This window comes from Corvus brachyrhynchos, unplaced genomic scaffold (assembly GCF_000691975.1).
Source record: "Corvus brachyrhynchos isolate BGI_N302 unplaced genomic scaffold, ASM69197v1 scaffold413, whole genome shotgun sequence".
Taxonomy (NCBI): Eukaryota; Metazoa; Chordata; class Aves; order Passeriformes; family Corvidae; genus Corvus; species Corvus brachyrhynchos.
The window spans coordinates 261,800-280,936 of NW_008237240.1; the positions used below are offsets into that span (position 1 = coordinate 261,800).

Below are 19,137 nucleotides of genomic sequence, written 5' to 3' on the forward strand. Positions count from 1 at the left end.
GGAAGGGAGAGCGCGTTTCATCTCCCCCCAGCGAGGTCCCCGCGTGTAAGTGCAGGCAGGTACCAAACCTCATCAATGTCTGTCAGTACGGAAAGGGGAGGTGTCAGAGGATGGACCGGGCTCTGCTCGCTGATACCCAGCAATGGGCAGAACCTGATGCACAGAAATTTCACCTGAACATAAGAACTTTCCTGTGCAGCGACGAACACTGGACAGATTGTCTAGAGAGGGTATGGAGTCTCCCTCACTGGAGATATTCCAGAACCATCTGGACACAATCCTGTGCCGTGTGCTCTGGGATGATCATGCTTGAGCAGGGAGGTTGGATCAGCTGACCCCTTGTGGTCCCTTCCAGCCTGACCCATCCTGTGGTTCTGTAAACAAAGTGTGGCTTTGCTGGTCCGAGCACTCTTGGGCTGGAATTATTCATCTGCAGGATGAAGCACATTTCACAGCCAGGTGGGGAGATCCTCAGTGCTGGGCTGTGCCTTTGCAGAAAGTTGTGGAAGGTGTTTTACCTGGTCACAGCTGTCAGAAAACTTTGTTACAATCCTCCCTAAAGCCCAGGCTGATGTTATGTTCAGACTGGATGACGCTCGTGTAAATAAACAGCAGAAAAACTTAAAGGAGTTACTGCTAGACAGGAAATAATTGTGGAATGTGTGTGTGCTGAGTAAGCTCGTCTTAATAATTAAATAGTAATTGCTTTAGTAGCTCTTCCTTTTTTTTGTAGTTGGTCTCCCAATGGAAGTAAGAGAGGTAGGTAGGCTGTACATACAAGAAGAGATTGTGATGAATTACACAGTCCCAGAGCTTTTTGTGAATACACTGAATATCTTGTAGATAAATTAATATTTTATCCTTAGATAAATTAATATGAAAATAGACTTTTTAAATGTGTTTTTGTGCAGGAAGTCTTTTGATATTAAATCAGGAGTAGTAAATACACACTACAGGTAAATCTAGTACTGCTTTATGTGTTTTAGTGTTCTGTTCTGACTTTGCTCTAACTGAAAAAGTGCTCTGACTAAAATTTTCCACCCGTGTTATGCTGATCCTCTTGAGGGGAAGTTTTGAGCAAATTTAAGCAACTTTTTACAAACCTTGTTTGCAAAAAACCCCAAGTTATGTGGCCATCTCTTGGGTGGAAGGGGATCTGGCATCCCTTTCTCTCAGACCTGTGTTTCACCCACATGCTGTAGAGTTGTAATTTCTTAAGAATATTTTGTTTACCTGTGGAAAGTCCACCAATCCTGACTGCAGTGTGATCATCTCAAGAACTGTCATTTACATGATCTCATTAGGGACTTGCAGGGAGATGTCACAAATTAGAACCTCTGGAGGTTTCAGCTACAGAGCCAGACCAGGATTCCTTGGGGATTTCACCACTTGTGAGCTCCCCTGATTCTGCTTTCATGTTCAAGGTAGCTTATCCTTTAGCACATATTATTACTCTTACTGAATATAAAACAGGCAGCAGCTTTTAAGAAGTTCCCAAAGTCCTTTTTGTGCTGTACATTTAGTGATAAATGTGAACATTTGTGCCTCCTGTTCCTGCTGCGTAGGTTCCAAGTGCCAGGGTGATAACTCTGCCACATCCATCTCACACTGAGAGCCCTCTTGATCACTAGAAGCTGGACATTACTAACAAATTAGGTATTCTGAGCTCGGGGAGGTAGGGGGGTGTGTGTGGTGCTAGAGAATACTTGCATGCAGAGAATTAAGTGCCCTGATCAGCTTTGTAGTGATGGCTGATCACACTTTCCTTAAAATCAGTTAGGGACAGGTCAACATTTGGGTTTAAAAGGACAGGTTTGCAGAAAGCCTTGAGCTTTCGTACTGTATTGAAGTTGTTTTGTTTTGAACTTCAGGAGCTGTGAAGCAGTTACTGCTAAAACCCAACTAATTTCCCTCTGTAGCTTTCAGGGTTTTGAAGTTCGCTTTATCTGCTAGATAGTGATAACTTCAGTGTGTGACCAAGTGTGGACTCAGAGGGGAGAGGAAGTTGGGCTGCAATCAGCACATGGTTCGTTCTGCACTGGGAGCGGCTATGCTCTGAGTCACATGCTGCAGTTGCAACAATTTCAGCTCTCATTAACCTTTTGAGCAACCCAGCCTCCTTCATTTTGAAATTTGTCACATGTAATGGTCTGAGATCCTCAAAGCAAGAAAAGTCTTTAGAAGCAGCAAAGGCATTTGGTGCAAGTGGAAGGACTGCAGTATGCCCTGCTTTAAAATAGGTGCGTGCAGAGGGGGTTTCCTTTCCAAGTACTTGTTGTAGTTTAATATTAGTCTTTGTACTGTAATATTTCTATTTTTCCCCCTTACTGATAATATTAAAGACATCAGTTCTCTTATATTTTCTTTCAATCAGCAGTGAAATAAAAAGAAATCTGTTGTCTTTTCTTATTGACTACTTTATGTATTTTGCTGTTCTGGAACAGTTCAAGCATATTTCATGAACAAGGAAAGAAAGTGCTGAGCAAGTCTTCAATCTTCCTAAGCTCCTTCCATCTCTACCACCATCAGTTCATCAGTCTTGCTGCCCACAAATACAAGTTTTAAAATCCCCTAGTCCTGATTGTTGGGGGGTTTTCCCTCTGAGATGTAGCGAAACACATCTTTCTTGTGCAAATTCTTTTCATGCAGTCTGTGACGAAAAGACATGAAAAATCCTTTGACCAAATAATTTTTTTTAAAATGCTGCAAAACTTTTCCATCAATAGTATTTTGTATACAATTAAATTGCATTCTTTGGGAAAGGAAGAAATTTTTCCCTTTTTTGTCTTGGAGCATTAATCTTAACCAAGGTTTATCCTGCCTCAGTATTGAACAGTGCCACTAACATTTAGGTTGTAGTTCATTCTCATCAATCTCTCTGACAAGTTGTGGTTAGTGCAGGGACAATTCTGATACAGGGCACAGTAAGTGTCCCCTCTGCCCCCTCACAGTCTGGTCTGGACACATTTGTGAGTATCTTTGGAGCACTTCTAAAAAAGAGTGTACTTGGTACAGTAAATATGCCCCACAAAGCCCCTTTTATTGTAAGTTAAGAGCCATGGATGGAAAAGCAGCAGAATTACAGTGATATCTAATCACTGCCACACTCAATCTGCCATACCCAAAAGGAATTTATTTTGTACCAGGGCATAATGAGTACTGTCCTTCAGCTGTTGAGGTTAAGGGCCAAATTTCCTGGAATTTCAGTAAAAATATGACCATCTTCATTCTCATAAATACTTTTGAAGAGTAAAGAAAATACAGTGCTCTTGTTCATGGAGCTGGATTTTTTAATTAATTTTTTTTAGCTATGTAAGACATAGCCTACTTCAATTGCTTATGGACTTGGAGTAAACTGAAAATCTTCCACATGTTATTAATGAGCTTGTAAATCTCTTAAGGTAATACTGAGGTAAAATTGATGTTGTCTTTCCCTTTTCCTGTATTATCTTCCCAGTATCTTGGCCAGTCAGTGTTGGCTGAATGACATTTTCTTTGGATCCCTTCAGTGAGAGGAAGATACCTGCATTCCCTGAATCATAACTTTCCCACTCGGCAAATTTTTATGCTCAGCTTTTATATTAGTTCTGCATTTTTCAGATTAAATGTAGGACCTTTCCCCCTCATGTCTCATTTTCTTAAAGAAACCTTAGTGTAAATACTATTCTGTTGATAGAAAAGATCTTACATGGGTATAAATGGCTTCTCTTCCTACCCAAAATACACTGTGCCTGTAAAAAGCCCCATTATAGTAATAGAAATACAACTACAATTAGGGTTTGTCATTTTCACTATACCAGCAAAATTAAAAGCTGTATGTCATAGACAAGTTTTTATTGTGAATTAGGCCAGTTAATGTGTCTCATCTAGTAAAAGCAGATGACTGAATATTATTCCACTTGGTAAGTATATCACAGCATTTCAAATAAAACAATAAAGTCAACCTGCAGAAAGATACAAGTGTGCACATTTGGTCTACAATTCTTCAAATTTCACACATCTACCAAAAAAAAAAAAAGATGGGAAATATTTCTGGGGATGAGATTTCTGTAGGTGTTTAAATTAGATGGCTGTCAAGCCTTTCAGACTTGTCCCATCAGAGAGTTTATTTGCAACATCACAAAGCCCAAGGGAATGAAAGCTGAAGAACTCCTTAGGGAAAGGTGTTTTTAAAACTTTTTAATATTTTGATTTAGTTTACAGCAAATTGGAGGCTGAGTTACACACCTTTTAGTTGAAGCATGGAGGCCAGGACAAATATTTTATCAAATTGTGTTTGATGTGATTTAATCTTCACTGAGTGTTTCAGGAAGAACTGGGAGAGCTCCCAGCCAGCGCTTCCCTGCCCTATCCCTTCCATCTGTATATCTACAGATCCCTGTAGCTGGATCTGCTCGCTGCTCTGACACAAGGCAGCCCTTCCTCAGAGGGGGAGGAGACACAGGCTGCTCCTTGCAGGAGCAATCCCTCGTTAGACTGCTCTGAGAGTAAGATGAAATTGCACCCTGAGCTGCTGCTGGGTAGTAAACAAGAACGGGAATGACAGGAGGAGCTTTGTACTCTGACATTCTGTAGTTTGCTGCACGTCAGGGGGAGCTGTTTTAAGTGTCAGAACATGAAACTGAGCATATGATCTGAATGTGAAAAGTAGCCATTAATTTCTAAGTGAATTTCATGTCTGTGTCAGGTAACTGATAATTATTTGTCTATGGTGTAGGGCAAAATAGACTGCAGAATATTCAAACTGAGAGTAGGTTTAGATTAGATATTAGAAAAAAATTCTTTACTGTGAGGGTGGTGAGGCCCTGGGACAGGTTGCCCCACCTCTGGAAGTGTTCAAGGCCAGACTGGATGGGGCTCTGAGCAACCTGGTCTAGTGGGAGGTGTCCCTACCCATGGCAGGGGGGTTAGAACTGGATGATCCTTAAGATCCCTTCTCAAATCATTCTGTGATCCTATGAGTATAAAATTTCTTCTTTTCCTCTACCTAAATTTCTGCTTTTCTATGTGTGGAGGATAAATAGGTAGAAATTAGTCCACCAATTTCACACACTAGCAAGCATGTTATTTATCTGATTCGATGCCTGTCTTCATACCAGTGAGTCTCTCTCTGTGCTGCTGACCTATTGGAAATGAGAAACATTTGTCTTCATGGAGAAAGTTCACAGTGTTGTCTGCAGTGGAAAACAGCAATAGCAGTGAAATCTCACTTAATTAAATCCAGCAAGACAGAATCCCCGAACTTGCAGCAAGGGATTATTTAAGTATTTAGATAGAAAAAGATTATAGAAATGCAAGCAATGTTTCTATGTGGGTTTGCAGCTTTTACCTACAGGTTTTGGGAGTATATAGGGGGATGTGTAAATCTGTATGTACTGCGGGAGAGTACCTGTATTGCAAAGGTTGTTGATGGGAGAAGAGACATTTTATAAACTGTTGTCAAATAATAAAATCCAGCAAAGGGTCCTTGAGTAGAAACTTAAGCAGTGTAGGTTCATTTTTCATCTGGACTTCTGACAAGTAAGAGGACTTTTTACCCTTCTTGTGTCTGAAACAGCACCAGAATTGTCAGAGCCATCAGATCCTCAGGAAAGCACTCGAATGCAACATTCCTGTATTTTCCAGAGGATGCCCCAGGAACTCACTTGCAATTTTTGGCTGAGTTTTATAATCCACATTTCTTTGCTTTCTTTAATGGGTTTGTCCTTGCCACACTTCTTGTGTGTTTTCCCTGTTTAAACCCCTGTTCCGTCTCTGTCTCCTCTGTATATTTCCTTCTCCATCCTCGTATTCTCTGCTTCTCACAGAAGCACTTTCTCACAGCCCTGGCACCTCCTTGCTGCAATATTCCATCTCATTGAGGGTTTCAGAACATCATCTTTCCCACTGCCACCCCCAGCATGCTGTTAATGGAGCTTTAGCTGATAGCAATTTCCTTATCATGGAAGTCAGATGGCAACATCAACATCTCTTAGTTGCTTGTGTGTTTAAGGGTGTAGCTGTTACACTGAAACCACACATAAATATCTGCCTGATTCTATCTGTAAAGCTTCAGCTGTAAAGTCTGTGGCTCCATTGTTTCTAAAGGTGAAATTTCAGATGGAGGAAGCTGATGGAACAACTTCCTGACAAAGAATGTGCAGGTGCATAGCTTCTCTTGCTGGAACCCTGGTGCTCATTTGACCTCTCAGTGAGCTGATTAAGCTCCCTATCCTAGAAAATAGCAAACAGATCTAAAAAGCTGGAATGACTTTGTTTGTTTGTTTCCTGCTTAATTTTAAGGAGTTGAATCAACTCACTGGGAGATCAAATGAGCAGCAGAGTTGGTGAAAGGAAGAGGAGAGTACCACAGGGCTGGGAGGAGGAGATGTGAGAGTAAGGAACAGAGGAAAGGAAACCCCACTTCAAAGAGGGGTTGCTGTTGAAGATCAAAAAACTGTTGGGCCTAAGATTAAGCTTTTTCACCCTTTCCTGGTGAGGAGCTTTCCTGAGATTTCTTTTTTATTACAAAAGTAATTTTGAAATAGTGGAGGCATCTTTTTCTATCCTTATTCAAAATATAAAAGAAAGACAATCTTGTACCAAATATGGTACTTAGGCTTTTGAAATCTAGTGTTCTGAGATCAGTGGAGGGCTGTTGAAGGAGGGAATTAGAGGACTGGAGAATCTCTCTTATGAGGAAAGGCTGGGGGAGCTGGGCCTGTTCAACCTGGAGAAGAGATGACTGGGCGGGGACCTCATTAATGTATATAAATGTCTAAAGGGGGGGTGCCAAGAGGAGGGACCAGACTCTGCTCCATGGTGCCCAGAAACAGGACAAGAGGAATGGGCAGGAACTGATGCCCAGGAAGTTTCACCTGAACATGAGGAAGAGCTTCTGTCCTGTGCAGTGACCGAGCACTGAACAGATTGTCCAGAGAGGGTGTGGAGTCTCCCTCACTGGAGATATTCCAGAGCCATCTGGATACATTCCTGTGCTGTGTGCTCTGGGGTGACCCTTCTTGAGCAGGGAGGTGGGACCAGCTGACCCATCCTGTGATTCTGTGAAGGCTGACACTAAAACCTCTTCTTGGCCTCCCGAAGGTTCCTTCTGCATTGGCCCTTCCTGGGTCTGGAGTCTTAAATGTCACTGTTCTTGTGAGAACCAGCAGCTGCTGTAGCATGAGGCACCTGCATACAGGCAATGGGAGGTTTTCTGATGGTCTGTCTCCTGCTGTTTCCATGATGTCACCTGAACATCATGGAAGAAAAGAAGAAAGAACTTTGTTTCCAGTCAGTAGTGAAGGTGGCTGGAAAAAAAGGTTAGAGAGACTAGAAGTAGATTATCTGCAGGAGAGATCTTAGCTAGCTAATCACAAAACAATCTTCAGCTGAGGAGTACTCAAACACCTGGAACCAAATCTGGTATTACAGGAGACTGCCAGAGTTGTGTATGTACACACTGTGCCAGGGAAGCTTCTGTGTGGGGCTAAGCACAGGCAGCCAAGGACTGGCTTTGGGGACGGAGTTCTTGTCCTCCTATGGCTGTTCCTATTGCTGCCTCTTCAGTTATGCCAATGCAATAGTTCTGGATGTGGTTTACTATAAAAACTGACCCGCATTTGAAAAGAAATAATGTTGGGGGTTTATTTATTGTCTGTTCTGCTACAGGCCTGCAAATATTTGTACTGGCACAGCTGAAGGAGGAGTGACCTGCAGTGTGCAGGTAAGATGAACACATGAGAGCAGAGATGACTTGGATCAACTTTGTTACTGAAAAGTGTTTATGTAGTGAAATTTTAACACATTGCACTTGGACTCAGGTATTCTTTGGGTTGATTTTTTTTTTCTACTTCTAAGTATTTCAGCCTTTCACATGATCTGGGTAAATGTCTTTAAATGGTTCTGCAAAACAGTTCAGGTGTATTTCTTGGTATTGTTTGCTTAATTTCTGCCTGTTGTGTCTAAAGGCTATTAAACTGAAAGTCAAGCACTTGAATTAGGAAATACCAGGATTAAAGCTGCCTTTGAAGGATTAATTTGGTCCTTTGCCAATTGTGTACCTTACATCCTTGGTTACTGTTAAAGTGACAGAGTTATATTGCTCTGGAGCCTCCTTCACTGTGCTCTGAGCATGAGCGGGAGGGATGTTTATGTCTGTTGTGTTTAATGTGATGAATTGAAGGTGTTGTAGGAATGAACAAGGAAACTGTGGCCAGAAGGATGGTGACTGTTGGATTCTGCTTTAGTCCTGCAGATTTTACACCAGTCCCTACTGCTTATACTGCACTGCTGTGTTACACGGGCAGAGGGACACCTCGTAATTACATGGTGTTTATTCTGCGAGTCTTAAAAACACAAGGCCTGGGAAAAGCAGATTAAAATGAAAGGTCTTAAAATATTTCAAAACATTTGACTAATACACTCTATTTCCACTGTGTCCTTGAAGTGTGGGTTATGCAGCAGCTTCTATTGGGTGTCTCTATACCACAGTTAAAGTTTCCTAAGCTCTGTTGGTCTGTTACCTCCGTGTACCTTCTGCAATTTGCATCCCAGATGAATCACTTGAGTTTGCAAACTCGCTTTCATACAGGTGAAGGGAAAGGGAAAGATGCCCTCCTGGAGCACTTACAACTCTGTAAGTGTTAATGGGTGCTCAGACCATGAAACTGGATTAGGGCCAGTCAAACTCTGCCACTTTAAATTGCAGTGGCATCCACAAAGGAGGAGGGTAATGAACCACCATTCTCACACCCCCACCTCCATCCTCCCAGCATTTTTAAGCAACACATAGAAAGCAAAACAAACCAGATTGCTTTCTTAAATTAAGATTGACTGTACTGCTTTTTATAGATGGAGGTGTGGGGGAATTATGCATTATAACTATGTGAGGTGAATTAAGGATAAATTAGTGTTTATGAAATGACAGTGCAAGGCACTGAAATACTCAGTAAAGACTGATCTGGTGAGGAAACAGCATTCTGCTTGAGCTATTGCCATGACACCATTAACTCATTTGGTATTTTTAGGTGTAGAAGTGGTAGCTCAGTCCTTAGTATGATCAGTGCCCTGAGACATTGCATGCAGCATCCTTTAAGTCATTTCTCAATAATACCAGTTTAGACTTTGATCACTTATTTATATCCACTAGTTCTAAGGTTTGCCATCCTCATTTATTAACCATGCGGTTATAGCTTCTCGGTGTTGTTTTTTTATTTTGATAAACTTTACAATTTTGCTTGTAAGCTGATGAACAGTGAAACCTTTTTGTTGTAGTTGCATACATCATGTACAAATGAAACTAAAAAGTAGTTTCTCAAATCAGCTGTAAAAATAAGAGAATTGCTTTTAACACATCATTGACTTGTTTTATGACCACCATGGAGGTAGTGTAGAGAGTGTCCATGAAAAAAATAAGAAAATTGAATATCGTTGATTTCTGTGTGTGTGTTCTTGTGCACAGATATATAAATTGCAACTCCTGCCACAGAAGTTCTTTGTTTAAACTAACTTAAAACCTGGTTCTCTTCTTTTGTTAAGCTCTCATCAGGAGCAGTGTATTGAGTTATCAAGACATCTTGCAGTAATGGAGTGGGCTGTGTTTTGAAGCGTACGGATCACGTAGATTTCTGCACTGCAGCTTAATTTGTGTTTATTGTACTCTTGGATGCAGCCAAGGGTAACTGTTCCTCAGATATATGGGTTGTGGCCATAAAGTGCTCTTCTGCTAATGAATGAAATGGGGACTTCAGTTCTCTGATTGCTTTTTATCCTGAGCAAAGCAATGCAGGGATACTTCAGTGAAAACTGTGATATTTCCCAGAAACCAGATCCTGCCAGTGCAGTTTTAAGTGACACACACAGTTAGAAGTAGATGTTAAGAGCACTTACTAAGTGTAAGTAAATATGATGAATTTAGATTACAGACAATAATCCTGTTTCCTTCTCCCTTCCCAGTATTAATGCCTTTTCCATCATCCTGTTAAAAGTGACAACAAAACCCCCTTAATTTGTCTAGTCAGTAGGAGACTGTCAGGGTTGCTTAGCCTCAGAAAGGTGAGTACCTCTACCTAAGCTTTAGATACCCGATCCAAGAGTTTATCAATCCAGTTGTCAAGATAGATCTTCATAAAGCTGAAGCAGAAAAAGAGATGATCAAGAGTGAAATGATTGAACTGTTCCTCCCTGTGGAGAGGTGTATTACAGGAAGAGAACACAGCTCATCCATCTGTCCATCCATCCCTCAGTTAGCTGGGTGTAATATTCTTGGTGTATGATCGCCAATTAAAAGGATATTTGAAAGTGGGCAGATGAGCTGGTTCTTCCCATGGCTGTGCTTTTGTTGGAGCTAACAGTGGTATTTTCATTCCCAGACCTTTCCTCCACACAAGCTGTTCCTATAATCACTGTTTGATGGTGGTTTAGCCAGTTTACAAACTACAGGAGGTGTGTTTACTTTGTCTCTACCAGTTTACATAAGGCAACCTACAACTTTGTTGTTGCTGTTCTTTTTCAGGGCCATCAGAATCATGGAGGGGCTCTTGCATTACATAAATCCAGCACATGCCATTTCCCTCCTAAGCACCCTGAACGAGGAGCGTCTCAAGGGACAGCTGTGTGACGTTGTGCTGATCGTAGGAGACCAGAAATTCCGAGCTCATAAGAACGTTCTGGCTGCCAGCAGTGAATACTTCCAGACTCTGTTCACAAATAAGGAGAATGAGTCTCAGTCAGTGTTTCAGCTCGACTTTTGTGAGCCAGATGCTTTTGATAATGTGTTGAACTACATTTATTCTTCATCCTTGTTCATTGAGAAAGGCAGTCTCGCAGCTGTGCAAGAACTGGGTTACAGTCTTGGAATATCTTTTCTTACAAACATTGTTTCCAAGAGTCCTCAAGCTCCTTTTCCTTCTTGTCCTATTAAAAAAATACTCTATCAAGATGAAGATGAAAGTAGTTCTCAGAAGAGAAGTGTTATTGTCTGTCAGAACAGAATCGAAGCACAAGTGAAAAGCGTAAATCAAACAAAACATGACTTAAGCCATACTCCTAAACCTTCACCCTCTGTGGCTGTCAAAGCTAGCAGCAGACCACAGGTAACAAAACCAACTGAAACCCTTCACAACTTATCACTGACTGAAAGGAGGTGGCTGAAAGAAGGCCCTGTGAGCTATACAAAGGTTCATGAAACTTCTGGAACTGTGGAGGATCAGAGCAGAGGTGCTTTAGTGAAAAGGAACATGGCGCTGCCTCAGATGTCTTTAGCAGAGAAAGAAATGGCAAGTGGCGAGCCAGGAAGCAGTGCTCAGCTTCTGAGAGGAAAAGTTGCAGAGATGTCATTGAAAAGACCACGTCCACCAGTCTTATCTCTGCGTGGGGCAGTGGAATCCACGTTTTTGTTGCGAGAGGCAGGAAAAGGAAATGGTCAAGGGGAAGACAGGAATTTGCTCTACTACTCCAAGTTAGGGCTGGTAATCCCATCTAGTGGGTCTGGCCCAGAAAACCAAAGTATCGACAGAAGTGGGCCCCTTGTAAAAAGTCTCCTTCGAAGGTCACTGTCCATGGATAGCCAGGTTCCCATTTACTCACCTTCTGTTGACCTAAAACCTGCACAGGTATCCTCGTCCCTGTCACCAGGAACTAACGATTCCCAGAAGACATTTAATGTTGCATCCCAAAAGTTATCCTCAAAAGAGTCATCGGAGAAGTCAGCCTTGGATGAAAAGCCACAGGTAATACACCCACATCGCCTTAGGTCTTTCAGTGCCTCTCAGTCAACGGATCGGGAGGTCGCTTCCCCTCTCTCAGAGGTGCGGATAAAAACTGAGCCCAGCAGTCCCGATGCTTCAGCATCAGCAAACAAAGACTTTGCTTTTAAAACTGAGGATGACCGTAAGGAACCAAGCAGACTTCCAGCAAAAAGGAGATTCCAGGATGATCAGAGGCTACCATTCAAGAAACTGAAGGCAGATGAGCAGCCTTCTCCTGGTTCAGAAGAGAACTTTGAGGAAGGCTCGAGCCCCACGCACCTCGATGCTGATTTCCCTGATTCTGATGTCAGTAAAGATGAATACAGCGAGATGGAAGAAGCAAGACCAAATAAAAAATTTAAATGTAAACACTGCCTTAAAATTTTCAGATCAACAGCAGGTCTTCATCGCCATGTTAACATGTATCACAATCCAGAGAAGCCCTATGCTTGTGACATATGCCACAAGAGGTTCCACACCAATTTCAAAGTGTGGACGCACTGCCAGACACAACATGGAATTGTGAAGAATCCCTCACCAGCTTCCAGTTCACATGCCCTTTTGGATGAAAAATTCCAAAGAAAACTGATCGATATAGTGAGGGAGAGAGAAATCAAAAAAGCTCTGATTGTGAAACTAAGACGTGGCAAGCAGAGCTTTCCGGGCCAGTCTGCTTCACAAGTACAACAAGTCATCAAAAGGAATTTGAGGTCGAGAACCAAAGGAGCCTATATTTGTACCTACTGTGGGAAAGCTTATCGTTTCCTCTCCCAGTTCAAACAGCACATAAAAATGCACCCAGGGGAGAAACCCATTGGAGGGAATAAGGCTCCTAAGCAGAAAGATCACATTCATATTGAAAACCCGGTGGAAAACAAGGAGGTTTATCAGTGCCGTCTCTGCAATGCCAAGCTCTCCTCACTTATTGAACAGGGAAACCACGAGCGACTCTGTAGAAACGCCACTGTCTGTCCTTACTGCAGCCTTAGGTTTTCTTCTTCAGAGCTGAAGCACGAGCATGAAAGCAAGTGTGAGTACAAGAAGCTGACTTGCCTTGAGTGTATGCGCACCTTCAAATCATCCTTCAGCATCTGGCGTCATCAGGTTGAAGTTCACAATCAGAACACAATGGCTCCATCAGAGAACTTTTCTTTACCTCTCATGGATCACAATGGAGAAATCACCAGTTCGTCACGGCTGCCTCCGCAGTCGGAATCCAATAAAATGAACAATTTTGTTGCTGCAAAAGAGGACGGTGTGTTCAGTGATTCGTCAGAACAAATCAATTTTGATTCTGAAGACTCTTCATGCCTGCCTGAAGACTTAAGTGTTTCCAAGCAGTTTAAAATCCAGATCAAAGAAGAGCCTGCAGATGATATAGAGGACGAGGTCACCGAAACAAGCAGGGAACCTAAGGAAGTCGTCTCCAAGAAAGATCCCAGTTTGTGGCCCTGTGAAAAGTGTGGGAAGATTTTCACCTTACGCAAACAGCTGGAGCGTCACCAGGAGCTCCTGTGCTCCGTGAAGCCGTTTATTTGCCACGTGTGCAACAAGGCCTTCCGAACGAATTTCCGGCTCTGGAGCCACTTCCAGTCTCACATGTCCCAGGCTGCAGAGGAGTCCACAAATAAGGAGCCCGAGATATGTCCAAGCTGTTCGTGCCGCAGGAGTCGGACACGCTCTTCTACCACGCCCCGCCGCTCTCCGCAATCACCTTCAAGAGACAATACATGTGCAAACTCTGCCACAGGACTTTCAAGACAGCTTTCAGTCTCTGGAGCCATGAACAGACACACAATTAGCTTTAACAGAACCTTTGCAGAGCTGGTTTGGGGGGCTGTGTTCAGGATCTCAGAGGTCTGCCACATAGACTACAAATTTAAGAGGATCAAAACGATGATGAAAAATCTGGAATTTGTGATGCTGCTTGGATTTGGAGATTAGGGAAAACTAACTTGATTAGTAGGTAGAAAGCAGAGTAATTTAAAATACTGTGGTCTGGGATCTAATAGTAACAGAATAAATTTTATTTTATTTCATCTGACTTTGAAATACAATTGCATCTGGATTGTATGCATGGATCTTCATCCCTTGATGTTGGTGTGTGCGTGTGTATTATATATAAAGTTATATATTAAACGAAAGAGAAACAACAATTTGGATTCTAACTGTGAGCTTATAGTAGTGAAATACTGTAACTGACGTCATTAATTTGTTTTTAAAAAAGAAACCAACACACACAAGCTCCATATAAGTGGTTGCCATGTGCTGGCAGTTTGGGAGGAAGTGGATGGAGTGTCTTGCTGTATTGACTTAGGTCTTAGAAACCTTTAGCAATAACAAATAAACCTCAAGTTTGAGTAATCCTGATGTTATTGGATACGAATGTTTGCTATTTTAAGGGAACATAGAATTGTTTTGTTGTTGTATGGAACTTGTGCAAATTAAAACAGAATCTAAAGTCAGCAATATTATTACTAAGATTTTATATAAGAAGTAGCAGCAAGCCTGCTTTCAGCCATTTAATTATAACTTTCTAAGGAAAATTGAGAGAGGGGGTACTTTGCTTTATATAATGTCCCAAAGACTAATTTCCTATGGATACTTGGGTAGCTGGAGTCATTGTGTAACAGCCATGATAATGCAAATGGTACTGTTTATAACATGAACTGAGGTTGGATGGATGTCAGACAAGTTTCATAGTTTTGTTTCCACTATTTGTACAACTGTTTGTAATTCTAACTACAAAGGAATGTATAACTATTAAATCAACAAGAGAGAGCTCATTAAGGGACAGAAGAGGAGTTGTGTTTCTAAACACAAATAATAAGCTCGGCCATGAGTACAAAGATATGTTTTAACAAAACCTGAAAATGTAAATATTTATATAGACACCTGTATAAATGAAGAAGTATGTATTTGAAATTTGTATTAAGCATACATATCCAGCTCAAAGCAGAGGAGAAAATCACACTACAATCACTGCATTTTATGGATACAATGGATATAGAGTAGTTCTTTCTGCCGCTTTCTATCATATGTGATGCTGTGTTGCATTTTCCAATTTGTTGAAAATTGTGGTAATAATGGGCTGCAGCTACTCTGTGTGGTTCCATTATTTTACCTCAAATGGCAACTGGAGCATTTAGTGTAAGTAGGATCACACATATTTACCAGGAGTTATGGTAAGGGTCCAATTTTTTCTGTAAGTCAAGGAAATATTTACCCAGAAGTAGGAGGTGAACCAACCTCCTACAGTGAGAAATTTTTCTGCTAGAATTTAAACTTAATGGAGGGATGGTGGATTAGAGTGAACAAAAATGGTGCAAACAGTGTTTATGATCCTGACCAACTTTCCCCCTGCAGGGTTGGGAGAAAGGGGATGTAATTCCACACTGCTGAGTCAGAGCCCAGTCTGTGTCCAGTGAAACCAGCGCGTGTTTGGTCGCCAATTTCAGGGGCAGCAGGAGTGAGGCTTGAATTCTCTGTGTAACCATGTGTGTAACTGTTTATTCAGTATCCCAAGCTCAGAAGTTAGAATTCCAAGCTGACGCTGAGATTCAGCAAAATCAAGCACAAGTGTAACTCTTAAGATTCTGAGGATGGGCACCCTCAGGCACACACCAGATTTTTCTCAGTGAAAGCCAAGTGTGCTACCATTTTTTTCCCCAACAGATTTTTAATTATTTTTCCTGTAGGTGAAATTTGAAAGAATTAGCTCAGGACGGACCCCTGACTTTTTTTCAGCTACCAAAAAAGTTGCAATGTTAGTTTCAAGCCTCTTCTGCTTCATTTTTATTACAATCTAAAATTGCTGCTAGACACTTCTAAAAGTAACATGTTCTTTTTTGTCCTCTTTCAGGCAAACTCTGGCTGAGTATGATTAAGCTGATTTGCTTGAGTATCAGTTAAACTCTTTAGTGGCATTGCAGTTAAAACAAGGTACTTGCTTAATAGTGACATTTCCAGTTACTGACTTTTTTATTCCACCTAATAAGACTATAAATTTCTTTCTTACCAGATACAATTTCAGAATAAAATGGTTATTGCACTTAAACCTGGTTTTAAAAAATCAGAAAAACATAAAGCCTTGCTAAGTACCCTTTATATATATTTAAGAAATTTGTGTGTATAAAATAAGAACGTGTTCTTGTAGAATGGTTCCTAAGTTTTCCCCAGTGATTCCTCTGCACAGCAGCCTGAAAGTTGAGCTGTAGCCTTTTAAAATTCAGTGTGCTTTCTGAAGGAAGGTGGCAACCAGCTCAGCTGGGTCACAGCCATCTCCCTTCCAGCTGGGATTCTGCTCTGTGATATGATGATAAATTCTACACACTTTAAATCAAAACTTTGTGCAACATCTTTGAAGAAACCCTGACCTTTTTCCTAGTGTACTAGGTATTATAAAGAATCCATAAAATATTTTTGGTCTAAGTAGCCTCCTAAGTTTTTCTTCAGTTGCTTTGGTTTTTGGGGGGTTTTTAAAGTTTTGTTTTCCACTTTGAGCGTGTTCTGTGTGATTTTTTTTTTTTCTTTTTTTTTACATTTGGTTCCTGTTGTTTAGTAAAGGAATTCAGGATCTCTAAAATTTAAATATGAGATGTTTATATAGCAGTTCTGGTTTTCTATTAGCTTTTATACAGTATCTTTAAAAGCCCTTGATAGAAGTGTTTATTTTGGAGGATACGGAATTAATATGCTTCCACTTATATAACTTTAATATATGTCTTAAAATTTAAATTATGGAAAAAAAAATGTTAGTTGCTTGTTTATAAATAAAGGTTTTTGAAGAGTGTCTAGTTTGGCCACAGCCAAAATAAAAGGCAAATTTATTGATACAAAAGCCTCTCTTCATCATATTTTGTTTAATTTTATAGCTGTGTACTGAAGTGACACAAAGTTAGAGGTCTTGTTAAATATAAAAAGTGTTTTGCTTTTTTTTTTCTAAAATTTGTGACAGGAATGTGCAGATGTTTTAATATATAGATTAGAATCTATAATTCTGTCCTTTTTTTGCTATTTTTATAACCTGTCAGATAAATCTCAGAGAACTATCTTGTCAGTGGGAGTGGAAACTTGTGTTGCATTTCAGGGGAGCAGGGTTGAGCCATGAAATGTATTTTGGTTTGGGACTTTTTTTCCTTTCAGGCACTCTGTTGGCAAAGCCTCTAAAAGCCTCTATCTTAAGTCCATTAAAATCAGTCTTAATGTTTTTAAAATGTTCTGTGCAAGTTCTTTGCTGAATTGGGACCATGATCAACCTTGAAAGTGAGCAAGGGCAGCAAAACACATGAACTAGTCACAAAACTCTAGTTCTGGGGCTTTTTTGTAAGGGAGAGCGAAACACCCCGTGAAAGGTGATGGAGAAGATAACCTGGTGAAGTGGTTGACCCCAGAGTTTGTCTGGGGTGTTTCAAAAATGAGATATTGCCTTATCTGTGACCCCAAACAGCTCTTAGAGGCTTGGCCCGTGTTTCCTGTTTAGGCAGGAACATCCAGGAGGTTTTTTTGCCTGATGTTGTTTGCTTTCCCCCAAGTAGGACATGCGGGTTTGCTCCAAAGCTCTACATGTTCTCTGTTTCTGTTCCAAGCTTCCAGTGTTAAACTGAGTTCCTCCCATGGGATAAGGACAGACTATGCCTAATTTCTTGGCTCTAACAGTGAGGGTGCAAATATCTGGCATGAGCCTGTAATCTGGCATGTGCCTATACTGTTCAATACAATTGTTTACATTTTCCTACCAGAAGATTTAGATAAAAATCAAAACAAGCTTAGGGGGTTGTTTTTTGTTGGAGGGGGTTTTTTTTGTTTGTTTTGGTTGGGGTTTTTTTAGTGTTGCTGTTATTGAATCAGTGTTAAAATCTCTTTTTCTGTTGTTGCTGAACACAGCCTGATAGTATTTTTAATGTTATTGATTCTTGTTTATTTAAAATGACTTGTGAAAAACTGTACTGTAACTGCTCTACAAAAAGGGACACTATCAAGAGAAAGGCTGGATACAGAAAATGGACATACCTACATTAGAAATACTTGATATTAATAAATAATATTGAAGAATTTAAAAACAAATTGAGTCATAACACTTGAGCTTTTTTTGGACATGTAAGTCCTATTATGGGCAGCCTCAGTTGTTGCAAGGATGTTTGAAAAATATATCTGAATTCTGTGGGTTGAGCTGATTTTTCCTGTTGCTTTTCCTCTCACTATTTCAGAATAAAGGACTCGATCCTCCTTTACCTTTTCCAGTCTCTCAGTAGTACACTCTAAAGACACAAGCTTCCCACTATTGAAGCAGCAGCTTTATGTCAAATATGTACAGAAAACCAGAACAAACCCTCTTTTGCAGCGTTAAGTGCAAAATACACATAAAGTATGTCTTTTAAGACTTATTCTTGACAGTGTCCCTTTTTAAAAAGCAGGAAAATGGGATCACTTTAAGTGCTTGGGTACAGGGGAATAGTTTCCTACTAGAAATTGGAATTATCCAATATATTTTCTAGAGAGTTTCCGGTTAGTTACACAAAATCACTTGTCATTTTAAAGGATTATAGAGGTAAGACAAGCAATTCTGGGTTTATAATCCTGTATACCTTATACATTCTATCTCTGTTCAATACACCAGGATGGGTTTTTACTTTTTTTAGGACTGAGACTTAATAGCTTAAGGCAAGTTTTTCTTTAATGTAATGTAAATCCATTGCTGCTTTGTACAACTTTTTCTACTGTGTGTTTTCTTTACTTAGATCTTGACTAAGAAATGTTGACGTCCAATAAACTTACACTTTGTTTCTTTTGAGTCACCGTGTCTTCTGCTGGAATCTCTTGGCAGAGGGTGGTGTTATTGTACAAACCATTGTGTCTGTGGGGTGGGAAGTGTGTTTGTAAAAGAGCATCTTTTGTTCTGTTTGTTGGATGTAAGTGCTACTTGTACATTACTAAACGAATGGGGGTTTGCTTGTTTTAGTAAGTGCCTCACTGAACCTTTTACTGGAAAATACAGGAAAACCAACTGCTCTAGACAACCTCTTTAAAAACTTGAGCACAGCCCAAATCCTGCTTCATGTGGAATCAGTGATTAAAAGGGGAGTTTGTGGCAGGAAGTGTCTCCATCTCAAACTGGACTGAGCCAGATGTTTGAAAAGATACAGCAGTGTTTCTGGTGTTTTGCAGCACTCTCATCCAAAGCAGTTTTGCTGCATGAATTTCCCTCTTCAAAATCCCCTGTGTGGGAATGTAGCGTGTGGATTCCCATAACACAGCAAATGAACTTTTTATCTTTTGGGAACGGGGTTTACTCAGTTCCTCTCTTCACACTAGATGTGATCTATTTTAGAGAACACTTAGGCCAGTTTTCTCAACTTCTTGGACTCCACATTTGCTGTCCTTTGCCATTTTTGCCTTGTCCAGTGTG

At 40.6% G+C, this 19,137-nt stretch overlaps 1 protein-coding gene across 1 annotated transcript; it reads left to right on the forward strand.

The window, feature by feature from the left end:
• The first annotated feature begins 6,976 nt into the window (after positions 1-6,976).
• Positions 6,977-18,522, forward strand: ZBTB21 (zinc finger and BTB domain containing 21). Its single transcript, XM_017730178.1, is given in 3 exon segments — positions 6,977-7,705; positions 10,496-13,375; positions 13,378-18,522. Coding segments are annotated over 2 exon segments (3,021 nt in total). The 5' UTR covers positions 6,977-7,705; positions 10,496-10,508; the 3' UTR covers positions 13,532-18,522.
• The last annotated feature ends 615 nt before the right edge of the window (positions 18,523-19,137 follow it).